This window comes from Lottia gigantea, assembly GCF_000327385.1.
Source record: "Lottia gigantea unplaced genomic scaffold LOTGIsca_3, whole genome shotgun sequence".
NCBI lineage: Eukaryota > Metazoa > Mollusca > Gastropoda > Lottiidae > Lottia > Lottia gigantea.
In genome coordinates this window covers 2,231,964-2,258,721 of record NW_008708986.1, presented here as the reverse complement: position 1 = coordinate 2,258,721, position 26,758 = coordinate 2,231,964, and the positions used below count along the sequence as shown (strand labels likewise).

At 31.4% G+C, this 26,758-nt stretch overlaps 2 protein-coding genes across 2 annotated transcripts; one reads left to right on the top strand and one right to left on the bottom strand.

The window, feature by feature from the left end:
* Positions 1 to 6,971: 6,971 nt before the first annotated feature.
* Positions 6,972 to 20,871, bottom strand: LOTGIDRAFT_182193 (hypothetical protein). Its single transcript, XM_009057152.1, has 27 exons — positions 20,794 to 20,871; positions 19,224 to 19,298; positions 18,672 to 18,845; positions 17,392 to 17,508; positions 17,113 to 17,210; positions 16,507 to 16,648; positions 16,173 to 16,262; positions 15,717 to 15,853; positions 15,310 to 15,448; positions 15,021 to 15,100; positions 14,556 to 14,709; positions 14,144 to 14,290; positions 13,626 to 13,817; positions 13,260 to 13,365; positions 12,896 to 12,925; positions 12,577 to 12,677; positions 12,224 to 12,307; positions 12,027 to 12,077; positions 11,342 to 11,430; positions 10,980 to 11,054; positions 10,104 to 10,195; positions 9,787 to 9,872; positions 8,999 to 9,120; positions 8,755 to 8,853; positions 8,250 to 8,309; positions 7,802 to 7,934; positions 6,972 to 7,490 (listed from the first exon to the last, which is right to left on the bottom strand). Exons 1-27 carry the CDS (start codon positions 20,806 to 20,808, stop codon positions 7,437 to 7,439), a joined length of 2,742 nt encoding a protein of 913 aa, XP_009055400.1. The 5' UTR covers positions 20,809 to 20,871; the 3' UTR covers positions 6,972 to 7,436.
* A 172-nt stretch (positions 20,872 to 21,043) lies between these two features.
* LOTGIDRAFT_228548 (hypothetical protein) lies at positions 21,044 to 24,956 on the top strand (the record flags this gene model as incomplete). The annotated part of the gene is made up of 6 exons (XM_009057151.1): positions 21,044 to 21,391; positions 22,174 to 22,227; positions 22,685 to 23,256; positions 23,582 to 23,770; positions 24,021 to 24,318; positions 24,747 to 24,956. The coding sequence occupies exons 1-6, from the start codon at positions 21,233 to 21,235 to the stop codon at positions 24,954 to 24,956; spliced, it is 1,482 nt and encodes a 493-aa protein (XP_009055399.1). The 5' UTR covers positions 21,044 to 21,232.
* Between the last annotated feature and the right edge of the window lie 1,802 nt (positions 24,957 to 26,758).

Here is a 26,758-nt window from a genome sequence, read left to right as displayed (position 1 = left end):
AGAGTTGGAAGGTCACAGTATATAAGTAATCCATTGTTTTATGAAGTATACCAGTTGAGACGGAACCCCGCCTACATTTACCTTTATCGCAATTTATCTTCATCAACATCTAAATACTGATCAATGTACCTTCACTGATGAAGTTTAAATCAATAAATATTCATATGCACTATATTTAGAATGTAGATATTAGACTTTGGACTGAGTGAGTTGTCAGTTTGACAGCTGTGGTTTAATACCTTGTCTACATCACCATATTGCCACCTATAAGTCAGTCTGTATACCACACTAAACTATGAAAATAACCACCTCTTTCCATTAACTTTCTTAATATGAACCATTAGTCTAGGTCAATCTTACTGGCCAAAAACTCTCTAAATCCACCCTAAACAGCCTCTCTTTCAATGTCTATATACATTAGATAAGTAACGATGACCTCACTAGGTCGAGCCACGGTAACGAGAAGTTGATGCAGCACAACAATTCTTTTCAACATCAACCATAATAGGTTGGCTGTGTAACATCCCTCAGGCTCTCTTATATTATTATCCAATCAAAATACTTGACCTAACCTACCTATAAATAACTGACCAATCAAATACTCATTTCCCTGTGATGATGGTTTGTGTATGAGTGTGAGTGGTTGTAATAAATTCAGGTCAGAACAGGTGATTTACAATTTGTTTAAATTTTATAATACCTGAGCAGGTAAATTCTGGTAAACTGATAACCATTAATTATATAATAAAGAGTTTAAAATCACTCTGGTTGCTCAGTACACAATATTGTTGTGGTGACATACAATGCTATAATAGCATGTCATTGATGTAATTTTTTTCAATGAAAAGCAAGAAAATTGCTCAGCTCTTTAAACTGTATAAAGCGCATAAATGAAAATCATTTCTGTAACTGTATTAATTTTTTTAATCATTGAATAACATATCATTTAGATAACTTTTGGGAATAAAATTCAAATTTGGCTTATGAAATTGCAAACCATAAATTTAGAAGGTAAAATTATTTACCTGGTGAGTGTATTGAGCATCTATTGAAAAAAGTTAACACTTCCTTAATTGGGAAACTACATCATACATACTTATCAATTCTTTCAACAATCCTTGGTTTGCATGACAGTCCAAAAAAAAACTGAGAAAAGTAATCAATAAACTTAAAGCATGTACAAAATCTAAAAGCATCAGGAGTCTAAGGGCATCTTAAACCCAAGTCATGTTTTTTGCAGTAACTTTTGTCATTTTGACATCAATCGAATACTTATTCAAATAATGTTGTGTACTCTATATGGTTTGAATGCCACTTTCAGAAAAGTCAAAAAGGAATATTAAGAAAACTTTTGTTTTGGACAAATATTGACAGATTTCTTAGTATATCGTAAAAGGCTTCACATTCGAATTAAAATTTCAATAGGTAGTTCAAAATTTAAATCATATGCATTTATAATTCAAGTACATGTTAAACTATCATAGCAACCCATAAGTAATTAAAATTGTTCGTCTTTTTTTAGAACTTGTTCAAATATAACAAATTTCTTGAATAGGATAGTCCTAATTAGCTGCTTCTGTATATTGAAGGCAATATATTTTTACACTGTCAGACATATTCCTAATTATTCAAAATAAAGTATGAAAATGTGAATCCCGTGGCTACAATTATGGCATCATTAATGTTTTCTGTAAAGACAGAAGGGTTATTATCATTCTAACATTGTTCACAGCAGTGCATAGAAGATTATAAAGTGATACAATGTATATTAGAGGAGTTTATGTCTCCTTTTGATCCTGGTTCAGTTTTATGTTTGCAGTACCAGGTATTTGAGTTGCTTTATCGTCTGGAGTAATTTCTCTTACAAAATTTATGATTTAATGAAATTCTGAAAAAAGAAAATGAACATTTTACATTTGCACTGACACTTCATAATCGGAAATAACTCAGCTGTTCTCAATTTTGCAAGACTTACAAGCATTTTCATAATCATCATCATTATGTTAAATGTCATGGTACAAATGAGAAGATTAAAAGGCTAGTGACAGTGAGTTAAATACCTTGAAGGTAAAATACCTAACATACCATATGACATACCTTAACAGATCAAAAATATACATTTTTGTAAACTGTACCAATAATTAGGTGATTGGAGCTATAAACCATGCAACAGGATCATCAAAAAACATTGATATTTGGGACTTAATGGAGTTCCATTTTGAAAATCAAAAAAATCGTGAAATGAAAGGTTCACTTAAATCATTTCTGTCCTAGGTCATACAAATGAAATCCAATGTTTTCATTTGATTTCTGCATAAATTGTCAATGTTACACAGACTATGCAATTACCTACAACAGATGCAAATAATTGACAACTGCAGCTGAATTTTTTAATGTTTCCTATATTAGTTGCCTATTTGAACGAGAAACAAAATTTTTTTCTCATATATTTCAATGATAACAATGGCAATAAGCCAAACTTTCCCTACTAGTACTTCCTAGGTGCATTTTTTGATGCTTTGGTCCTGCAGTTTGGTCAACCATCACAAAATCACAAAAGCTTACAATACAGCTTACAATACAAGCAATACAAATATTGATTTGAGCTCCAAATATCCAGAAGTGATTTAGAGTATCTCAACACTGAACATGATGTGTCAATATAAATTGAATTGAAACTGAACTGTTTTACCTTTCAGCAGTCTTTTAATTCAAATTCGATTTCTTAATATAAGCTCACTGCTTTTGATTAAAGTGGTGCTCCAAATCTTTTAAACATGTCAAGGTCATAGAATCTCAATTCACAAACATTGTGTTACATCTTTCTTTGTTAGTAAAAATTGCAATTTTAGTTTTAAATTGGCATATAAATTATATTTTTGCAGTTCAATCAAGTTTAAAAGCAAAATTTAACCATTTGATCTGGAATATCTCTATGTGTATTCTTAGGGATAATTTAATTTCTGGTGTCCAAAATCTGATTTAAAACATGAGCGTAAAGAGTCACTGATTCAAAGTTGGAAAAGGGAACCAATAAATGAAATGAAATGAATGGATTTTACGTCGTACTTCTGCACCATGTGCGCCAATGAATATGGGCAACGCCATGCAGGGTGCAATCAAGGAAATTTTTGATTTCCAAAAAAGAGAACCAAAGCAACAGGAATAACCTTATAAATCATAAGTATAAAAATAAAAACTTTCTGTGAGTTTTCTATAAAAAAAAAAGAAAAACCAAACACTGATAGAAAAAGAAATCTATTGAAAATTTATCAAATATTAAAGGATTATGTCACCATCTTCCACCCCAAAAGAAATACAATTCTTAATTGAACTGTGTAATAGGTTACGACATTTGAAGCTACTGAGTAAGTTGGAAAAGTCGGTAGAAATATCCTAGACAGTATATTTGAGGTTAGGTTGGAATGACCTTTTTACTGTCTTCTAGACCTATCTTCATGATATATCTTGATACACAATCAACTTTATTTTCTGGAATGATATCATAGCTTCATGTATATTTACTTGAAAATGAAAGGTCTTTATTTTGCCAAACCTTTTGATTTTCCCAAAAAATGTTTTGATTAAATAAATTTAGAACTATAGGTTCTTTGAATTTCTTTTTCAAAATGATATTGGAACATGCAGATCATGTAACAATTTGACTAGTTATTTTGAGTTAAAATGGAAACAGCTAGGTTTAACCTTGATTATCTTAGTTGTTATTCTGCTTGATCCACTTGTCACATCATTATTATTCCAATAGAAGTATCTCTCAATCCGGTTTTAACACAGCTGGTAGTTGAAAATTCTGGTCAGTTTATAAGGGTTAACAAACTTTTAATTAATTGTTATTTAACTGGATAGGATAAAACATCATCTTATGAAAGTGTAATTGATGTGATATATCAGGATGGAATAGCTCTGTCCTGATGCAGATTAATTGGTTAATACGAAAAACCGTGTTGGCTAATAGTACTGTTAGAATAAGAACGTCTGCATTGATAAAAATATAAACATGAGCCGACAATAATGGGTATGCCTTCAAATACTGTCTGTTTTGGTTGAAATTCTTAGGAGGGAAAAATGTGTTTCTTTTCAATAAACTAATAAACATAATATAAACTTACAGTACAAAAAATTTCATTTTTATCAACTGAAAGACATTCTTAGACAAATAGTACTATTTCGAGGCTCACATTCTAATTGTCTTCAAAAGTATAAAAAAATTTTAAAAAACATTTTGCTTTGCTCAGACAATAGTTTATATAATACTTGACTCATATACACTCCCAAAAAAGTCCCAAGTTCCTTAAATGGCTTGCTAAATTGCAACCAGTATCATATATCAATAAATTTCAATTTGAATTTTAAGAGGAATCATGTTTTTTTAATTTCATTTTAGGATTATCTTCAAGGGTGTCAATGTGTTATTAATATGATTAAATGATGAAGACTGCATTTGGCCAAAGTCCTATGAATGTTTTTTTTATTTTTCAATTAATTCCATGTAGATATACCTGTATCACCTCCGATAATTGCAATAAAAATCAATTCAATTAATGTGACAAGTCTAGACAAAAAAACAGTTCAACACAGTTCTCACAGTAACTCTTCCATGTAAACAGAATACAGACCACAATGGCCATATTTGTCCTTTTAGAGGCATTAGCTAGCCTACTAGATCTACGTCTACATTTGAAAAAAAAAATTGAAGAGCTGAGTTGACGTTAATTGGGTGGAATCAAAAGCAACAACTGTCTGTAGTATTCATAAGAATTGAAAGGAGTCTATTCAACGCAACGAACCGAACACGACATGTCACAGCGGAGCGATTTCTTGCCCTCGGATCAGCTCAGGTCGTGTTGATATGATGAAAATATTAAATAAAATATATAAAAATCAATGAAATATAGACAAATTTTGGACAATCAAACTTGGTTAAAATTAAATATAAAAATTACCTTATTTTTCTGTTATATTTTGGGGTAAAACACACTTGGAAACAGCGATCTTTAAACCAAAAATTAGGGCGTGAGTCAGCTTGACCTCAGACAGTTTGTACGGCCAAACAAAATGGCGCGCAAAATAATACTGTTCAAAATAATGTCGTGTTTTAGCTTGTTTCACTCAAATAAATCCATAATTTTCACCCATAACATCACAAAAAACTAAGAAATCCATTGCAGGCACCAAAATCTTTGAAATCACACTAATTAGGATTCATAAACACTGAATTCATCGACTGACATACAATCAGCGAATTTCGGATTCCAAAATGGCGAAGAGACATTCCAGGGTAAAATATTATGTTACTATATTTAGATACTGAAAAAGTTTATGACGTCACTGTTGTTATAGAAACGGGGTTTACCTCAAATAAAGGACATTCCCTGACGTACTTACGGGGATTACCGTCAAAGCCAAAGGTTCACGTTATTTTGATAGAACACCTGACATGCATTTGTTCAGCTAGTTGATATTTTATTTTGCTTACGATTAATGTTTTAAAATTAATATATTAGCTGTAAACAAATTTTAGCTGAAACAGTAGCCGGCCTCTACTCTAGGCCTACTCTCTGGACTGAGGACTCTCTGGCCACATTGATGATTGAGAGTGAGACTGTGAGTTCTTAATTGAATTTTTTCTCTCATTGAGTCATGTCACAAATATTCAAAATATGATTTTCAAGTGCATACTAATTGTCTTAGAATGCCTTTGGGTCCATGAATATATAAGATTTGAAAATTTTGCACTTGAAATGAACACACTTCTCTCCAAGAAATTTCATGCATGTGAAAAATGACACATTTTAACTGAAACAGTGAAAATCTCCCTCTGTAAAATCATAGTTTCAAATAATTTTGTTTTCAATGTTGGTATTTTCATCAAAGACAAAGACAATCTAAAACTCTCTGCAATATTTGGAGATTAATATTTCAATTCATACAAAAATGATAGCCAAGATGTGATTAAGCTAACTAAAGAAAAAACTTTTGAAATGGGCCTACATTGTATTAATTGATTAAATCAAAAGCATTGGAACCAATTTACTGTAAAAAATGAAAATAATTAATGAAAAAAATAGTCCTACAGGGCCAAAAATCTCTGATTTCTGTATTTGCAGGAGTTTCAAATTTCAAAAACTTAATTAGATTAGCCTAAAACATATCTATTGTCTGTAGTTAAAAAGTTTTGTGAGAATTGAAACCGACTTAAATGAAAATCATGACTTCAATTTTCAAATAGTAATTTAAATTACCTCTCATATAAAAGGGAAACTTTCTGTTTCAGGGTGAGTTTTAGAATGCCCTGGTGGAAAAAAAAAAATGGTTGCCTAGCAAGATGCGCCAACTTCCTCGATAAATTTTAAGTTTATCAAGGGCGGTCACCAATCTGTGTAAAATCATACCAAAAATGTAATTTGTCCAATAATTATATAAACAAACACAATAATTCTTACGTGTCCTGTAGCCTAATGTTCTAATAAATGTGTAACAGTCATTTCTTTTTTGCAGCATATCTGCCATCTTTGTTCTACTTTCATGATCTTAAGACAGCCCCAATACCTGTCTTAGATAATCTTAAGCTAATAAGCTTATTTAAACAAAAATACTTTTTTTTCTTGATCCTTAATTTAAGAAAAAAATCTGAACTTAAGTGCAAATCTGAACTTTAGTCCAAATCTAACTTCTTCCCTCTTTTTCTTGACTCAAAGGAGCACTGAGTGAATTATGTCCCATTAATAATTCTTTAATCTGGTGACTATTTTTGAAGTAGAGAAAAAGTTTAAAGGAAAAATTCTTCTTATATGTCCATGTTTAAACCAATTTAATGTAATAATGTGAAGGCATCCTAACTCTTTAGACACAGAAAATTTTGCACACAGTGGATTGAAGTATAAGAACTTGAATATCATCCACAGGATCACTCAACACTTAAAAATGAAAAACAAAAAAAAACTCCAAAAAACATGATAATGACTGGTATATTTATTTTGAAGTATTATAATACTCTATAGTTTTAAATATCTCTATATACAATTTAACATGAGTAAATCTTTAACCTGGTATGAACAGATTACACAACAAAATATTCTTTATTTATAAAGTTTGGATATTTAAAAGCATTTGATTTGGACATCATCTTTGTTATCATTATAATACTTTCTTGAACTTGTAATTATTGATACATTCAGAGTGCTGATAAATGTCACCAAGTCAACAAGAGGTCATTAATGCGTCTGAAACATTACTGAAAACAAACATGTCTTTCTTTATCTATTGAGTACATTGTGAAGATACAGAGTGAATCTGAAATAACTATGAGTTTATTTACTACTTATTTTAAATTATAGCGACTGATCCTTGTGTATGTTTTGAAACAACACTATATGTGAAATATCTTAGTAATGCACGATACCATCTACCATCGCTCAAGCCATTCTGCTGTAAGGTTGTTTTGAAGGAGAATCTGTTATCAAAGTTACCTGCAAAATTAATAAAAAAAAAATAAAGGTAAATCATATCTTTTTTCTGTTCAGGATTATACGGGTACATATGCATATTGGACAAACTGGATTTTTTTAATTGCTGATTAAGTGATTAAGTGTATAAGACTACAAAAAATGTGTAATTTTGCACATGGAATCGAATTCAGGAACTGCCTTGCTTAACTATTGAAGTAGATCTCAATAGCAAATATAATAGCACAAAAATTAGCACATGAAAATACTGCTGTATGATCACAGCCTTAGATAAATTATGTTGAGAAGGTGAGCAATCACAATAATTTACTAACTTTATTAAAGACACCACGACCAAAATAATCTGCAACAACTGAAAAACCATCTGGAGCTCTTTCCAACTGGTTATGAAAAGTTTCATGAATGTCTTTTGTTTGTTCTTGTGCTCGGATAATGTCCATGATTTTCCTTAAAAAATATAAAACATTAATTGTGTAATGCTGCCTTGTTTGTCAGTCAGTGAGAAAAGATATAGGGTAAACAGTAAAGATAGTTTTAAGAACAAGAGAAATAATAAAACACCACTAAGGCCACTAACACCACCCCTCATGTTTGAAAACATTAAGAGTTAGCTCCCATAAAAACAATGCATTTTGTTAAATATATCTAATTGATGTTGGACAAAACCTGATGCCTGGGCCATCGATGATAAGTCATTATTAGTTTCTGAGAGCATTTTCATGTAAATTGACCATTTTTCCGATGTGACAAAAGAAGTAATACCTGTTTTCTGCTGCACAGACAGGGCATTCATTATCATTCTCAGAGTAGCTTTCAAAACAACTAGAAAAAAATAAAATAATAAATCAGATGTTTTACTATGGCAAATATATATTTTAATTTCAGAAAAATAGGCTTTATGAACAAAAAAATCAATTGACATTCTATTACTTTCAGCAGTATCATAGTTATTTTTCAGCTCATAAAACTTAAAAAAGGACACTTTAAACCCTTGTCTAAACTATAGTTACTAGCTTACTAAATATACCAAAGGAACCAAAATTAAATTCTTTGTATATGTGCACAATTATAGTACATTCTAATACTGAATTCTATGATTAATATTTGAGCTCATTCCCTCTCATAAAGTGCATTTTGAACAAACAAAATATTGAATAGAACTAGTTACAGAACTGTTAGTAACAGAAACACATTAGGAAGATATCTCAAACCCACATATTTGCTATTACTTGTCCTGTGGACCTAATGAAGTATGAATATTACTTACTGTTGATGATAGGAGTGTGGTTCACAAAGAAAATGAACTGAAGGAAGTTCTAATGGATGATTACAAATATTACATTTAGATGCTTGGAATATCTTGGCCCTGAAAACAATAATATTTCAAATGTTTATGACTTGTAAACATGTCTCCCAACAGTACATTTTGTAATCTAAATCCATTACTAAGTCAAAAATATAGTATTTGATTATAAGAATTAGCTGTCTACTAACTAAAATTTGTCACTCACGAAGTTTTTAAGTCTTCTATTTGTACTTTTTTATTTTCTGAATCTTCACGATATTGTTTAATTAATCTCTCATCTTCTGCTATCTGGTCATTCTCTAGTTGCAGACGACGAATAATATAATCCTAAAATGGAAGATGACAAATTCTAGAAAACTTTATTTGAAAATCGAAACCACACCCCCATTCAGCATACTTCCTCAGGGCCTGTGGTAACACGAGTGAGAAAAATTACGTATTCATAGATTAATATTGTCCAATCCAAATCGGCCCTACTGTATTGGTTGAAAATTTCAGCCAATCAAAAACAAATCAAGCATTATGATGCTTTGTTTGCGAACGTAAACAAAACAAAAGCAGCGTGCTATTACATATTTTGATGAATATATAAGGTACAGAATTGAGTAAGAGTTTTTTTGTTAAAGAATTGAAGCCGAGAGAAAATCAATCCTTACTTTGGTTTATTTACTTGGAAAGAATGTGTTTTTATCTCTTCAAAAGTGGCGGCCGCAAATCAAGGTTGTGTTTTGTTTACATGACCTCATTTCTGTTTTACTGATCTGATTGATCTGATTGATCAGCTTCAAATAGCACCAATCTCATTTCCACTCCCACAAAACGAGGGTTAGTGGGCTTAATTCAATACAAGTTAATAAGACCATGTCAAAACCTGTATTCGTGATGATGGGTATTATGAAGTGAAACAATAGAAGACTCTGTTGTATTATGTTTTGGATAACCCAACTGAAGACAAATACCAAGCAGAAAACAAAATTTTATTATCAAGCTTACCTTGACCACAGAAAGTGTTGCTGTTGAATTATGGGCCAATGTTTGAATTACTAACAATGGTGGCAGTAGATTTCTTCTGTCAATTTCTGACATGATGGTTATGGAAATTTTCACAATGATTTAAATAATAGATCAAAGCATCAAATATCTTCCACCACATATTCACTCAGCTAAAAACATTTCTGATGATAAATTTATACCTGAAACTTGTGGGGATTGCAAAAGCTGAACTCAAAGTAGATATACGAAAATCTAATTTCATAATTCTGTATTTGTACAAAAAGTGAAGATTTAGTTTTCATTAATAAAAAAGATACGAGACAGAACCTCCATCAGTTGAGGTTTACAGCAGTCTTCTTTTCTAGCAAAATATGATAATGCTTGTATCCATAGATTTGGATCCTGAGCACTGAAAACCAAAAATTACCTTCATCAAAACAACACATATATCCAGATACATTATGTAAATCTGAAAAAATACGCACCTTGGTTGGACAAAAAAAATCAATAGTTATATTTTTATGATATTTCTTATTTTATTCATGTAATATTGAGTCTAAATTGACAAGGCACACACGTATAAATATCTTACGAAAGGAGACAATACTTAAGGATTGAATTGGTTGATGAACACAGAATTTTCATTTGTTAATTCAAATGAATGGCCATTCATGTAAGATATTACACATGTAAATTTGGCGTCCATCATCCAGTGAACAAAAAACAAATCTACATTCAATCCTTTTTTTAACATTCGGTAGTGTTAAGGAATATATCACTGTACTTTTGAGGATAAAATCATTGCCATAATATAGTTATTAATATATTATTGTCAGAAAAGTGCGAAATAACAGCTCCTGTCAATTCACTATAAGCCTCACCCCTATGTTACTAGCTGACAATTACGTATGTATACAAACAACACAAATAAAATAGTACAAGGTTCCAACGTCTATTCTATTCTCAGTTGAAAGTTGTGTATTTATATGCCACATCCCATGTTGTCACAGGAGATCATGTCATTACAGCATCACTAAGGACATTTGTAGTTCATTGGTAAATGAATGCAAGTTTTTCACAAAGGTTCACTGTAATGCGTGACAATAAATATCCAATAATAGTATTCAAATAACAAAATTAAAAATGACAAGTCTTGATAAGAACTATGCATTCTTGCGTAAAATAATACTTACCCAAACTTTTCACAGCCTTTTATAACTAAACCATATTCACACTGTTCCATATGATATCTTATAATCTGTTGATATCTGTAGTAACAATTAAAATATTGTCTTTAATCCAGGGCAATAACTAATAAAAACTACCATTTCAATTTCAAACATGCTCTGCAGAACAATCTTTCTATTTGAAAGGTTACTGTCAGAAAGTACACAGTATATAATAAGACTTCACTTAAATCAAGTGAATACAAGCAAATTATGAAGAATGTAAAATATGGATGATGTTCTACTACAGAATTAGTTATCTTTATATCTTTACCATGTTTTAACTAGTGACAAGGAGTTGGAAACTAAATATAGAATATTCTACTTACAAATGAGCCTTTTCATACAGATACAAGATACCAGCTTTAAAATTATTCATTTGACATAAAATTAGGGCTTGATCTATATTGTATCTAGCCTGAAAATCAGAAATAACAGTATAACTTGTCAGTTTTAATGATGAACACTTGAACTGCTGTATAACCAATCAAGATAATTATTTTTCTCACTAAATTGAACAAATTTAAATTGAAAAGTTGATTAAGTTGAATTAGATAAAATATTAGTTTCCATTCTATAAATATCTGAAATAAAATGAAATGAAATGAATGGAGTTTTACGTCCTACTCTTCTGCACCTTGTGGGCTAATGAAGACGGGCAACGCCATGCAGGGTGCCATGAGGGAAATTTTGCCAGGACAGCGGCATTAGCCTGCTCTTTTTTGATTTCCAACTGTCGAGGGATCTTTAACGTGCACAGCCTGTAGCACACGAGGCCTTGGTTTATTGTCCCATCTGAACGACTAGACGCTTTTTCCATGTCAGCCCCTCTTACCTGCATCACTGACAGGGGGAAACCGGGTTGAAAAATCCGAAGGTATTATCTCGACCTATGCCGGGATTGAACCTTGGACCTTCAGGTTAGCGAGCAAGCGTCTAACTCACTGAGCCACCGCGGCTCCTTCTATAAATATCTGAGACAATAAAGTTTATTGAATAAACACAAAGACAAACCTCTGGATTTTTCAACAGTTCTAATGTTTTCTTCTCTCTAGCAAGACGACTCTAAAATACAAAAATATTGCATACAATAAATCACTCCAAAACAATAAATTTTAGTCATTGGCAATAACTGATCATTTTTATGATTGTTTCAAAAATAGTGCATAGAACAACAGCATATCTCACTATAATAATAAACGTAAACTTACAGTTTTTTCTGTTTTATGAACCATATCATGTAAATATAACTCTAACAGTGTATTGTAAACTAATTCTGATGAGTTTGGTTGAACCTAGAATACCATGTTATAAAACTGTACAAATATTTTCAACATTAAAGATGCTGTTTTATAGACTCTGATTCTCAGATTTAACAGAAATTAGCTTATAATTAATATACATGTATATGACTCAAAATATGTCCCACAGAATTCTCAAATGGACTATTGATATTCATAGCATTTTAATCAACTACAATATCCACCTGGTATGGTTATTTTAATCTTTTTCATAAATCAATTAAAAAACAATTCAGAAAAATATTTAACATAATGTTACCAACCGCTATCATATGTTCCAAAAATTCTGTTAATTTGATTGAATTATTAACAAAAATATGGATAAAATCTTCAGCTTTAGCCTTCAATATTAATGAATGGCCACCTGAAACAAAGAAAACAATCCAGGGAGAGGTTAGTTCTATCTGTCTAAGAGTAGGTCATAAACACTAGCAGTGGCAGTTGGCTAGACATAAAGCTTTTGTATGAATCCAACTTCAAATCAGATGAAATTATAATGGTTTCAGTTCATTGTGTGCAACTAATAATGATCAAATGATAAAATAAAAATAAAAGACATATTATGGTATCATTAAAACTTACCTTCCATACTGTATGAATCAACTAAAGGCTCTGAAACAATAAAACAGGTCATGAAAAGATTTGAACACAAAGTTGGTTTTCATCATAAATTTCTTTCGAAACATATATTCTTAGTTTGGTATAAAAACCTTCCAGACAACAGAGACTCAAGGTCTTTGTATCAATCGTCTATGACACTTTTAGCTTCATTTTAAACCATTCCGCACAAGCAAAAGTACCATGTAGCTTCTTTCTAGAGCTTCTTTCTGGAACTATGGGACCCCAAATATTGGTTATTAGTATTAAAAGAAGCTACATGTTGCCTAATATACACAAATAGGTTAGAAAAACTCTGTAAGGTATGTATTAGCTAATATATACATACTATTAGTTGGTTTATAATCGGTACAGAGAATCTTCAATAAACTAGTAGTTTGTTCTGGTACCTCTGTCATCAGTATTTTACCGTACTTCCTTAAATTATCTTCACACTACAATATAAAACAACATTAAAGTTAGTAGAAGACTATATGTGCAATGAGAGACATTTTGCCACATCATAGACAATTAATTATCCGTGTCTCTGCAATCTAGAAACAATATACATACCGTCTGAAATTTTGACTCATTAAATGCCATTCGATATTCAGTCCCTACAATCTTTAGCATTGAAAAAGAAAAGCCCTGTTGCAAAAAAAGATATAATCATTTGATGCAATGCACATCAGTGAATGACCTTTTTTCAACATACCTCCTCAAATTCTAATTTCCCAATATATTCCAAGCCTTTCTGATATTCCTTGATATCTTCTAGCTGTATTTTCAAATACCATTCATGTTTACGATGTTTCTCTGCTAGAGATAGAGCATGCTTATGGTATCCAGCTTGTCTACAAACTTTAATAGCTGTTTCTACATCAAAATCTATCTCTCTATCTTTTGTCTGTAAGAATATGAAAAAAAAACATCTGACTTTTTGGATTGTTTTGATATCTTTAAAAGTCCAAAAAAATGTTTAAACCTCTGGTTCCAACCATGAGGTTTCATCAAACAATACAGGGGGTGTTTGAAATACCTCTTTGATCATTATGATGTGTTATATGATAATCCTAGGAAATAACACATCAACTGTTCCAACAATGCATTGGATGAATTGAAGATCAGCTCTACTCTCAATATGACATTTGGTATTTTTACAAATTAAAAATTAACAGGAACTTGAATGTTTTTATGGTAACTGTAGGCTTAGTGCACAAACGACAATCTTACCATAATAAATTCATCCAATTTAGAAACATCTTTAAGTTTAGTATAACAGTTTAACAATAATGTTGTATGTTCTTCTGTAGCTAACTGAGCTTTATGTAAAGCTTGTAGATACTTTGTTAAATTGTGGATTCTTTGGGCATCCAAAAACTAGAGAACAAAAAAGAGAACAATCTTTTGATTAAGAAGAAAACCAAAAGTATACAATCATTAACTTTGACAAATCCTCTCCAAAAACCAAACGTTAAATTTGATGAATTATCTTATAGCAAGACATAAACAAAATTCCAATTTACTATCCACAGAGCCAAATGACTTGTAGATCAAATGAAGGAAACTATTGAATTATCACATGGGAATTTTGTTCTCATATCACTCTAACACAGAATTAATTTATCAAACACAGCTATCTTACTTTTCTGATAACATAGGATGCCTCTAATTTTCCAATAGTTCTAATATATTGATCTATAGCACCATCATGATCACCCTTACTATATAGATGATCTCCATATTGGGTAAATATATCAATTAAACCATCATGATCATATTGCTGACTTTTAGCTAGACTGAAATATAAAATAGTTTTTTAATTGAATGAACAGATGGAATTCATAGATTTCTATATTTATAAATTGCCTAAAATGGAAGTATCAATTTTCTTGGTTTGTTTTAAAATACCTATAATCTAATTTAAAAATTGATATAGACAGTGTTTTGTTATGGATTGCTCAATACCAAATTTATACAAATAAACTGCGAGATCATTCTATCAAGAAAGAATCTATGAGATAGTAGCTCATCTTTTGCAGCAATAAACTCCATAGATAAAATCCTCATTATTTCACTTGAGCTTAAAATCAAATATTTCCTAAGTTACCTGATAGCTAGAGTATAATTGTTCTTTTTAAATAACATATCTAGTTTAGTTTGTGTATCTTTCTCTTGTAGCTGATATAACTGAAATATCCAAAATCAAATAATAAGCTGATAATGAAAATGAAAATGAAAATGATAAGAGACACATTGCAATTTTTGGTCAAACAGATACTACATGATTGTTGACGGCATTCAAAGCAGCTGATCATATCTTGATGTAGTTTTCTTGGAAAGCCACCATTTTCAATAAGAGAAATACAATGTAAATCTAAAATATACCAATTACAAACCTTTCTATCACCAGCTAGTATATACAAAGAACCCCATTCACACATAACATCTATAACTTCCTGATAGGGGGCTGAGTAGGCAATAAACTTATTCTGTATATCATATACTGTTAGCAGATTCATGACTTTATTATTTCCTCTTTAAATATATAACATATAATACTGAGACAAGGGCAATAACTCTTTACATATAGAAGGAAATTTCTAACTTCAGAAAAACATAAAAGTGATTTTGTCATCTAAACAGCTGCTTTACCATCTGATAAAGCTCAATTACTGAGATCCTACAAATATGTACAATGGCAATCACTGAAGGCCATTGTTATTATTTTCACATGCAGTTGTTGCTGGCATTATGGCGAGAATGTTAATAACAATCTGAACTTCAATAGAATATACAGACTTACAAGATAGGAGCTCTAGACTGTAATTTAGTTTCTTTACCAACAATAACTAAATATCCTCGGAACCAATGTAACTGTAGTTTCTCTCCTTCAAACGCTAAACATGGTCCACGGCCATCTGGTTGATAAAAATAAACAGCCTGAAATTTTAGAATTAAAACCAGAATGCCATCAAATTTGCAAATAATCTCCAAAAAAGGCTTTCATGAAAATATGAATTGCGTATGAAATTTTTAGTGCCTGTGCAAAAACAATTCGAACCTAAATTCATCTGTCCAACAAATAAAGGCAAGCATTTTCAGTGCATTATAAATATAACTACTATCAGAAATTGTACAAGAACAACACTGTTACTGTTAATGTAAATATAAGCATTTGATTTGGAAGTAATAATTTTAAAGTGGTGAAGTGGTAAATAGGGTAAATTAGAAAGATGACAAACTAAAACTGTCAACTTACATCACTTCTACCAATAACAACCTGGTTATCTTGATTGGTATCACTCAGCACAGTACAAGCGACTTTCGCTCCCATTTTCTCTAATACAGACTGTAACAAATTAACAAAATATCATAAACATTTCCTTTCAAAACCTTTCTGTGATAAATTCATAGCAGTTGATAAGATATAAATTTGTGATTCCTTATCAATTCTCATGTAATAAACCATTATCATAATCCCGCTCTTGAATGGTGCAAGTGTCATTTCCACATTCTTAAGAGTTCTTAAACTCAGAAAAAAAAAAACCTCTAAGAATAGAAGATGACAAATAAAATAATGGAGTTGGCCTCACCTTTTGATCCTTAAGATTTAAATTTACAGACACTGTCTCATTCTCTGTTACTATAAATAGAAATATATCTTTGCCAACAGATCGAAATATCAAACCAGTAATTTTACTAGGGTTCTCATAAACAACTCTTGATTTACTGTTCCTGAAAATAAAATTAAATTAAAATGAGTCACAAATGTGTGTCAATTTTTGCAGGGTTATCTTAGTCTATCTTATAATGATCAATTAATGGCGTATTGTCGCATTTCTAAAAGTCTTATATACAAATATTTATAGCAAGTTAGATACTTCCCATGTAAAATAACATAATGCTGACGAAGTTTCAATAAATAGAGGCCAGGTCCAAATAATTTTCATATAATTTATAAGCAATACATTTTCATACTCGTGAGTGCAATGTGAATGAATTAGAAACGTGGCATGCAAATGGAGGGTATTCGCTAAATTTTTATTTGATTTTCAAATGGTGGTAGAACGTAAACTTATCCTGTGGCACAAAAAACCTCTGTTTTCTGTCCCAATCAAATTTACATTCACATGGAATAATCTTTATAAACTTAAAATCATACATAAAGTTATAAAGTTTAATTTCAAATTGTTACTCACCTTTCTCTAGTAACATCACCTTTAAATAAAACAACACTTCCATTATCAAAACCTACAGCCATATAGTTTAGATTATCATGTACTGTTAAACATGACACCTTAAAAACAGAAAAAGAAATATATATGGAGCATGTTGAAGCACCTTTCTTTAAAGTTGGAAATTTTCCCATGCTTCCTTTCTGCTATACTTGTCCAATTAAGATTCTCTATTTTAATTTCTCAACCATTTATTGACTGAGGTATGAAAATGATTGTCTATTTTAATTGTAAATAACTGACCTGTGTAGGTTTATTTCCTGGAATAGCTCGCGAAATTCTAGTACATAATGGACTACCCCTCTCAGTTTTATCAAGATTCCAAACTTTAATCAATGGATTAACACCTTGCTCATCTTCCTTTAAAAATAAAATATTATAAACGAGTCATTTTATTTCATTTAAGTGATAGTCACAGATAGAAATTTTAAATGGACAATGTCCTTTCACAGTATCCCAGTCTGACACAGAATTGACTTAAATATAAAACAGTGCACTTACAAAATAATATTTCATTTTCTATCTAGTTTTTGTCACATCTTCTGACAAATTTATGTAACAAATACTAATGCAATATTTCAAAACAATTTTGGACTGAAAATCTTTCTAGTCTTAACATTTTCATGACCCTTTTTAATAAATTCATGACTCTTTCTTAATATATTTCTGACTCTTCTTAATAAATTAATGACTCTTTCTTAATATATTTCTGACTCTTCTTAATAAATTAATGACTCTTTCTTAATATATTTCTGACTCTTCTTAATATATTCCTGACCCTTCTTAATAAATTCATGACTCTTTCTTAATATTATTCCTGACTCTTCTTAATAAATTCCTGACTCTTTCTTAATATTAATCCTGACTCTTCTTAATAAATTCCTGACTCTTTCTTAATATATTCCTGAATCTTCTTAATAAATTAATGACTTTTTCTTAATATATTTCTGACTCTTCTTAATAAATTCATGACTCTTTCTTAATATATTCCTGACCCTTCTTAATAAATTCATGATTCTTTCTTAATATATTCCTGACCCTTCTTGATATATTCAGGATTCGTTCTTAATATATTCTTGACTCTTCTTAATAAATTAATGACTCTTTCTTAATATATTCCTGACTTTTCCTAATAAATTAATGACTCTTTCTTAATATATTTCTGACTCTTATTAATAAATTCAGGATTCTTTCTTAATATATTCCTGACCCTTCTTGAAATATTCAGAACTCGTTCTTAATATATTCCTGACTCTTCTTAATAAATTCAGGACTCTTTCTTAATATATTCCTGACTTTTCTTAATAAATTCATGACTCGTTCTTAATAGATTTCTGACTCTTCTTAATAAATTCCTGACTCTTTCTTAACATAGTCCTGACTCTTCTTAATAAATCTCATGACTCTTTCTTAACATAGTCCTGACTCTTCTTAATAAATCTCATTACTCTTTCTTAATATATTCCTGACCCTTCTTGATATATTCAGGGCCCTTCTTATATCAAACAAGACAATATGCTTACCCCTACAGATACTAGAATGTTGTTTTGTTTCAACTGATATAAATGTGAAACTCTGATTTCATAAGCTTTAAACTGTGTAAGATGTAACTGTCTATTGATAAAATATAGATTTCCTTCATAATCTCCTATCACCAACTGGCCTCGTCCACTCGTACAAACAGATATGTTGACATCCTACAATATAATGGTTGTTTATGTAAAATTTCATTGGACCTATCTTATAAATTTTGGCCAACTATATAGTCCAAATATTTGTTAAATTGAGAACTAATAAAAGACAATTAGTTCTCTAATATCATAACATAAAGTTCAATGAAATGAGGTTTTTTCTTAGAGGCTCAATTATGTCATGGTCAAGAAAATTGGTTAGAATTCAGTATGTAGAATAAATTGCAACCATTCTACAGACTTCAGATTTTGACATATAAATTGTTATCTATATTCCGATATCTGTTATGACTATGTTGGGCGTCATTCAATATCATTGACATCACTCATAACATGTGGGTTCAACAGTTTATATTGTACATAAATAGAAAATTGTAAGATAACCTTTAGTTCATCAAATACTTTATCAGTTTCTGGGTTTTTTACAACTTCTTTTTCAAAAAAGTTAAACCTTCTCCACTGAAATATATCAATACAATAAAAATTTACATTTTGCGACTCCTTGATTATTATCTGTCCATGTTGTCTGTTCAAACATAAGATGCGATCATCAAACTGTTATTAAAACAAAATCTTCCACCAGATTTCTGCAAAGGGTAGCCTATTTCATATCCCTGATAGTTCATTTCAAAACAACTTATTTTGGTGATTTAGAGCAATTCATTATCAGGAAGTGAGGATAATCAAGAATAATGATTTATGGAATTTTTAAATCTGATTTGATTACCATAATCAATATGACGTCACAAGGCGAATCAGATTTTGTTTGCAGGGTAAATAAAACTGAATATATTTCAAGATTGTAACTAATCAGCTACCCCATCCTTACCCCGAAAAGAATAAATAAATATTAATATTTCATTCCCATATTGCCTTTTTTTTGGTGTACGACTGAAATTTGTCGTAATGACAGTTTGTCATAGAAACGGAGTAAACATTTTAGAAGCCATACTAAAGGTATCAAAGTAACAACGCATCAGAAACGATTTGCTCGATTGAGGGGACACAAGCAGCATTTTTGGATCTTGGATAATGTAAATTGTCTTCAAAAGTACTAGAACTGTACAATTCCCACAAATATAGTCTCAGACACAAAGACATCTTCTGTTGCAGCGTAGACGAATTGGGACAGCATGATTGAGTCTAATTGTATACATGTGACATGTGATTCAAAGTAAAAAACTTTAAATCATCAACTCCATAAGATAATGTTCATTATTTCTGGAAATGTCGCACGTGTTCTTTCAACATCCTTTCGATTTGATCACAGGTTTTCTCATCCGCTGCGAAAAAAAAGTCCTTCCATATATAATATAGACAATGTATGACACTCGAGAAACCAGAAATAGGGGTGATACTCCAGAAGTGACTCCAACTCGGACCAAAGCAAACTCGGATCACTTTTCATAACACACTCAAACTACTTTTTTTGAGACCTGCGCAAAGGACAATGCCTAATAATTGCTTGAATCTTATAAACAAGTGGTCCGAGTTTCAATAAAAGTGTAGACTGTTAAGGATTGTTTAAAACTTGATCTGAGTGTGCAAGTTGTACTTAATACTATTTGTGACGAATTTCTGTTGAAATTATAGCTTTTTTGTAACATCACATCAGTAACCCCTTACTCCCTTTATATCGGGTTTCTCAAGTCTCATACCTTATCTATGTTCTAAAAGCTTATGGAAGGAATATTTTTGCACCAGACAAGATAGCCTGTGGTTCGATTAGGTGCTAGTATAAATGCATTGATTGACAATATTGATTTCAATTTGATATCAGATTTACTTAGGATAAAACCACTTAGTTTAGCCATTTTGCCTCACCCCACTTATATATCAAATGTCATAGCCTATTATATTGTTGCTCAACACTAACAGGATATTGAACAACCAAGAACTGAAGTTCTCTTCCACTATTAACGTGTTTTATGCTTTGACGGTAATGTGGTATTACCTGAAGGAATGCCATTCTGTCTTATACAATGGTTTTAACGCCTTATTTTGTCATTTATTACATTTATTTTAAAAATTCACAAATTAATCAGCCATATTTTGATCATGTGATTTGATAATTCTTGTCACGTGACTACCAAATTGTACTTTTTGTCGATTTGTTACGATTTTTGTTCTTTTGTTGTGCCGATTTGACTTTAGACCGATATGTCGTGGTGAACCGGAAGTATTATTTTGGAAATTTTGTTGACATATTTTTATGTGAATTAACATTTTATTTCTGGAATAAACCAATTATTTTTCTTTCAATGGAGAGGATTCTTCAAATATACAGACGTTTACATCATCATTGCCCTAAACTAAAACTGTCAATGGAGAAAACAAATGGGTTAAGAAACAAATAAGACGAAGAAGTTGATTCTGCAACGTAAACAAACAAAATGGCGTCAAATTTTGGACGCATTTCACCTCAAGACAGAAAAGATTTAGAGAAATTTACTAACTTTTTCATCTTGAAAAGCTTGCAGATAATCGTGCAATCAAGATTGGGAGAGAAAATTCGTACGAAATCAAAGCCTGTCTCGTCGGGAGCAGATTGGGTAGGTATATAAGAATATGTCATGACTCCTGCAGACTGTCATTGCAAATTTGCATTAATGAATGATGCATTGACATTGGTCCATGATCAAAGCTGTAGGTAGGGCTGGCTAAAATAATTGATTATCATTGCTATGAATTTATAATTTCAATTATCGATTATCAAATTTCATAATTGAAAGTAGAATCTGCCAGATGTTGTTTTAAAAAGTGTGTCACGTGGGCTTAAAATACACATTATTGGGTGAAAATAGATCAATAGATCTAGATACTATCTTAATTGGGGGATTAATTAATCAGGCAATGATGAAATAATTATGTGATGAGATTAATGCGTGTTACCGGCAATCAAGGTACAAGTGAAGTGATGATAGATATTTTGTTGATTTATGGTCTGTCCCGTGAAAATTTGGTTAGGACAAAAAATAAGTAGAATTGGGCATCCCGTCAGTAGAGCGGTGGACAACGTTCAAAAGCGGTACAAACCCAACAACATCTATAGATTACACATGTATGATTTTATGTCAAAGTTATATTTCTCCACTGTCACTGTTAGCTAGTAGTAATCTCTTCCACATAGTTTCCCTTCTTCACATAACTTACCCACAATTAGCCATACACTAATAAGCAATCAAAGCAAACTAGTTCTATGACACTAATAATAACGGATGGCATTAAGAATTTCGCATGTTTTGAATTTTTGAAAATTGAGTATTTACAGGGTTTCTCAATTGAAATATTTATTATTGATCGGTAGCATGATGTAGATAATTGATATCTGTAGGCCTATATTAATACTTATGAAAGTGCATTGAAATACTTCAGTACTCTGTGGATAGTGAGTGTTATTGGAGTTTGCTTGCTTGCATGCTAAGTAGGCAGTGATGTATGCTCCTCTTTTAAAGTTCTGATGCTAAGACTAATTATTATTTCAGCTTATTTTACCAGAAGCAGTAGTTTAAACTAATTTTTATTGTTTATCTTTGTAATAGTTTCTACAAAAGTTCAAGACTAGTAGGGTACTAAGAATATTAATTGATAAGCGTAACTTATCTGAATCAAATGCTAAAAAGATAGATTATAAGCTTAAGCTTATCAGTATTGTTTTAGATTACCCATTACTGAAATGAAGGGTACAGTTCTACCCTAAGATTTTACTTGCTTAATTTGAAAATGTCATGTTGACAAGTGACAATTTTAAATATCTTAAAGTCTTAAAGCAACACACTGCAGATCTTAACTCAAATATATCACTTGTGGAAGTTTTATCTCAATTGTCTTAACTTCAATTTCAGTTTAACCTAGCTGTGAAAGATACACCTGATGTACAGACGGAAGCTAAGAAAATTTTGAACAGTCAACAATCAATGTTAGGACAAAATGTTTGTGCTGAAATATCTTTACAAACCTCTGAGGGTGAAACTATGGTTTTAGAAACCTGGTTTATGGCATTAGATGGATCCATTGTAGACAACTCTGTTAAAGTTTCTTATGGAGTTTACAACCGAATGGGCATTGCATTAAAATCATTATTTAGTGTATCTCGCATTCCACCAGCTTATCGTCTTGCACGGCAGCAGGGAGCCAGTGGTGGGGACTATGTTATATGTTATAGATTTTATTTGGGAGAACCTCAGTTCTTTCAGTTAGCAGAAGATTACAAGAAATGTGTTGTAGGTGCTGTACCTACACCAATGGGGAAAATAACTATAAATCTTGCTTACCGAACTAAATTATTAATCTCTCCTCATAAAGCAACGAGACAGTTACCATTTGAATTGAAGGATGATCATTTTAAAGTTGAAAATAGCCCAAATTGTCCTAGGAGACAAACAGAACCTAAACCATGTAGTCTAGGATTTAGAAGGTGAGTATTGTCATAGAAATCTAATTCTCATACAAGAAGCAGGGCCATGAAGACATAGGAGCCTATGTAAAATTCTGGATTGCATCATACATGTGTGGAAGAATAAATATATTTTCAGCTTTGATGCAAATTATAACCACTTTTGAATGAATTGCATGACACATGTACTCATAATCTTGCTCAATACTAAATATTGTATTGAAACATTGTTATAAAGAAATCGACAGAGCTAATTTTAGAGTTTTAATGAAGGCAAGTGTTTACAGAGTAGTTTGCACTTTTGTAAGTATGTTGCCAGACAAATAAGTAATTGACTATTTTTCAGGACTAGTGTGACTGAAGATATAAAGATAGATGAGCTGGATCATCAAGACTACTGTTCAACATTATTTTCAACGTCTCCACCAGACTATGCTTTCATCACAGAAACTAAGACAAGCAGTTGTAAAACTACACCACCAATCAGCATCAATCACAAACAAACATTACCTCCTGTTGACCAAAGACCACAAAGGTATAAAAGTGTTTATATTGAAATTGATTTTCAGAAAGAGCAGGAGCTGTGTAGGTCTATGTTAGATTGACATAATTTACTTACAGACCTGGAGATCTGTTGGGGATCTTAGGAGATATTTTATTGGATGGTTTTATCTAGTTGTTCAGATACAGAAAGGAAGTCCTCATCTCACATGCATTTCAAGAATCTAAGGAGTAGGAAAGGGAAGTATATCAAATATACAAGACCTTTGTTTTAAACTTTTCAGTGCTCCAGAGAATTCCAACAGTTTTACAACACTGCATAGAGTTGGTGCATTTGTGCAGCCACAAAGTATGAAAGACTTACCATTGAAAGGACTGGAAGAAATTCCTTTTCTGAGTTTATTAAATGACACTGGTAAGATTGAGTCTAGAGTAGTATCAGGAAAAGATAATTGTAGTACAAGTAGTGGAGAAAATATGGAGACAGCTAACAGTTCAACTGGAACCACTACTGAAAGTGAAATCATGAAATCTACTGGTAGTCACGTGTCTGTTAATGATGATTTTGTTATGGTTGAATTGGTGAGGTTAAAATTATTTTTTGACAAATCAAGGAATGACAGCGGATATGTCAAGAGGGTATCTGTGGTGGCGCTCGTTTAAAGAATTCTGAGTAGATTCTGCCTGTTCCAATTCTTCCCCCAATCAAACAGTATGACAGCGGATATGCCACATTCAAAATGTTCCTATCTAATTCCTTCTCTGCCATTTTGAACTCTGTCTGCACCTACAATATTTTCGGCACTCATGGAACGGCTTCTGAATTCTGTTCCAACTTGTTTTATTGAACTGGAATTATTTATTGAATTGACAGGATTCCTGTATATCATTTGTTTATAATTGTTTAGTCTTGTTTAACATTTACAGTATAACATCGCAATTGTTTTTTTAATCATAGATATTATTTCATTCAAGAAATCAATACAGTTATTATTTTGTTTTATCTTCAGAAAACACCATTTGCTGGAGTGGACTCTAATAATGATTTGGGTAAATTTTTTCGAGACTGTCAGGGAGCACTGACAATGTCTATGTTTGAAGAGGAGACAACTTTAAATGACACACTGGACCAAGTTACAACACAGTTAGCTATGTTCGAAACTAATATGAAAGACTTTGATGACTTTGTGGAATCATTCCACCAAGACATGGACCCATGAAGGGTGATTTTTGGATTAGATTTAAGCTTATATTTGTCTATTTGTGCATCTAAATCTGAATTGAAATCTGATCTACAGTTGTCCTACAATTCTACAATAATTCGACAATTACACCAAAATATAATACAAAGTAAATTCATTTGTTGCTGTTTCTGGAAGCTTCAAGTGCAATTATATTTTGTTAAACTAACTGTGCGATATATAATTTTCCAATGCTAATTTGACTTTTATTACATTGGATGTAGAGAAAAATGATCTTACAATTTACAAATATGATGAAAATATGATGAAAATTGTTCAGTATCATCTGCAAACTAGTTGTGCTTTGAATGTGTTATTATTGGAATTGGCAACATAGTGAGTCAGCAAGATGTTGGCTATCCTTCCAGGCATTATTTTACCCTTTACTGGAATTTGATCAACAAATTCATACTGCAGTCAATGTGAGATATCAGTGGGTATAGTGTATTGAAAGAAAGTTTTTACTCTTTCAACAGACAGCTGGGTTTGTCATTTTTTAAGATCAACAAAATGTTGCAACTATCAAAGTGACTTTGAGCTTGTATTTTCCTGTTGTCTTTAATGGATGTTCTCTTCCACATTGATGCTGTTTTTCTCTTTGATATTTTTTTCACTCATCCTACCTTGAAAAAAATGGACTGGTCTTGTTAGTGATTTGAATAATTACATGTTGCATATTGTACCAGTCCAGCTAAACAAACAATCTAGAATAATTTCAAATAACATTGCATTGATATTCTAATGACTGTTGTTCTGTGATATTATTCAAATTTATTGGACCAATATTAATGTTTCTTTAATGATATCTTTTCTTATAATATGTTAAGCAAAGAGTGAAAATTGAAGGTACTGATGTAGATGTGTGATTCATGAACTCTTTGAACTTGACAGGATGTCTTATTAGCCACAAAACTTTTAATAAAGATTATCAAGTGACGGTTGCCAAATGATGTCATATATGGTTCATATGATTCTCTTCAGCTTTTAGAGTGTGGAGCTCCAAAGTTCATTCAGTAAAAACTTGACATGCAGAGCTTGGAGCTTTTTGTAACAGTTCCCAACCTTTTTCAGCCTTCACACCCCTGGGGCAATCACGTGGACCTCACACCCCCAAAATTTGTTTCATCCACATTTGCAGCATGTGATGATGTGAGGTGCTCTCTCAACTCAAAAATAAATTCTTCTCCTACACCAGTTGGCCACATCCCTGAGACCCTAGTCCCACACCCCCAGGGGGTGAAATCACCCCAGGTTGGGAACCAGAGGGTTAGTAGTATACATGTATATTTCTAAGAAACAAATAGTACAACCTAATATGACATTATAGAATGGTTACATTCTTTGCTGATGCACCAACAAACTTTAGTCAAAATGTCCATAATTAGAATCTACTCAATATTTCAGGCTAAAGCATCAGCATCTGATCCGTTTAACAGGTCAGAAATAAGGGAACTTATCTTTGAAATGTGAATGCCCCTTTAAGTTCCAGAGAAAGATTTTTGTAATGATAACAGAAATATGTTGTTTCTTCTATTTATCAGAATTTCATTAAATGTTATAATAAGGTTATTACGATGTTTTTACATAATCAACTTGTATGTTCACTAAAAAAAAATCAGCTTTGTGCTTGTTGTAATTTGACAGACAGTTGTCAACAAATCAAATTGCAGTACTAATTGTTGTCACTATTAAACTGTATTGTGGAGCTTTAATTGTTCCTGTGAAATAGTGATACATTGTAATGCAATATGTAGATTGAAAACCATGTATTATTTTTGTGG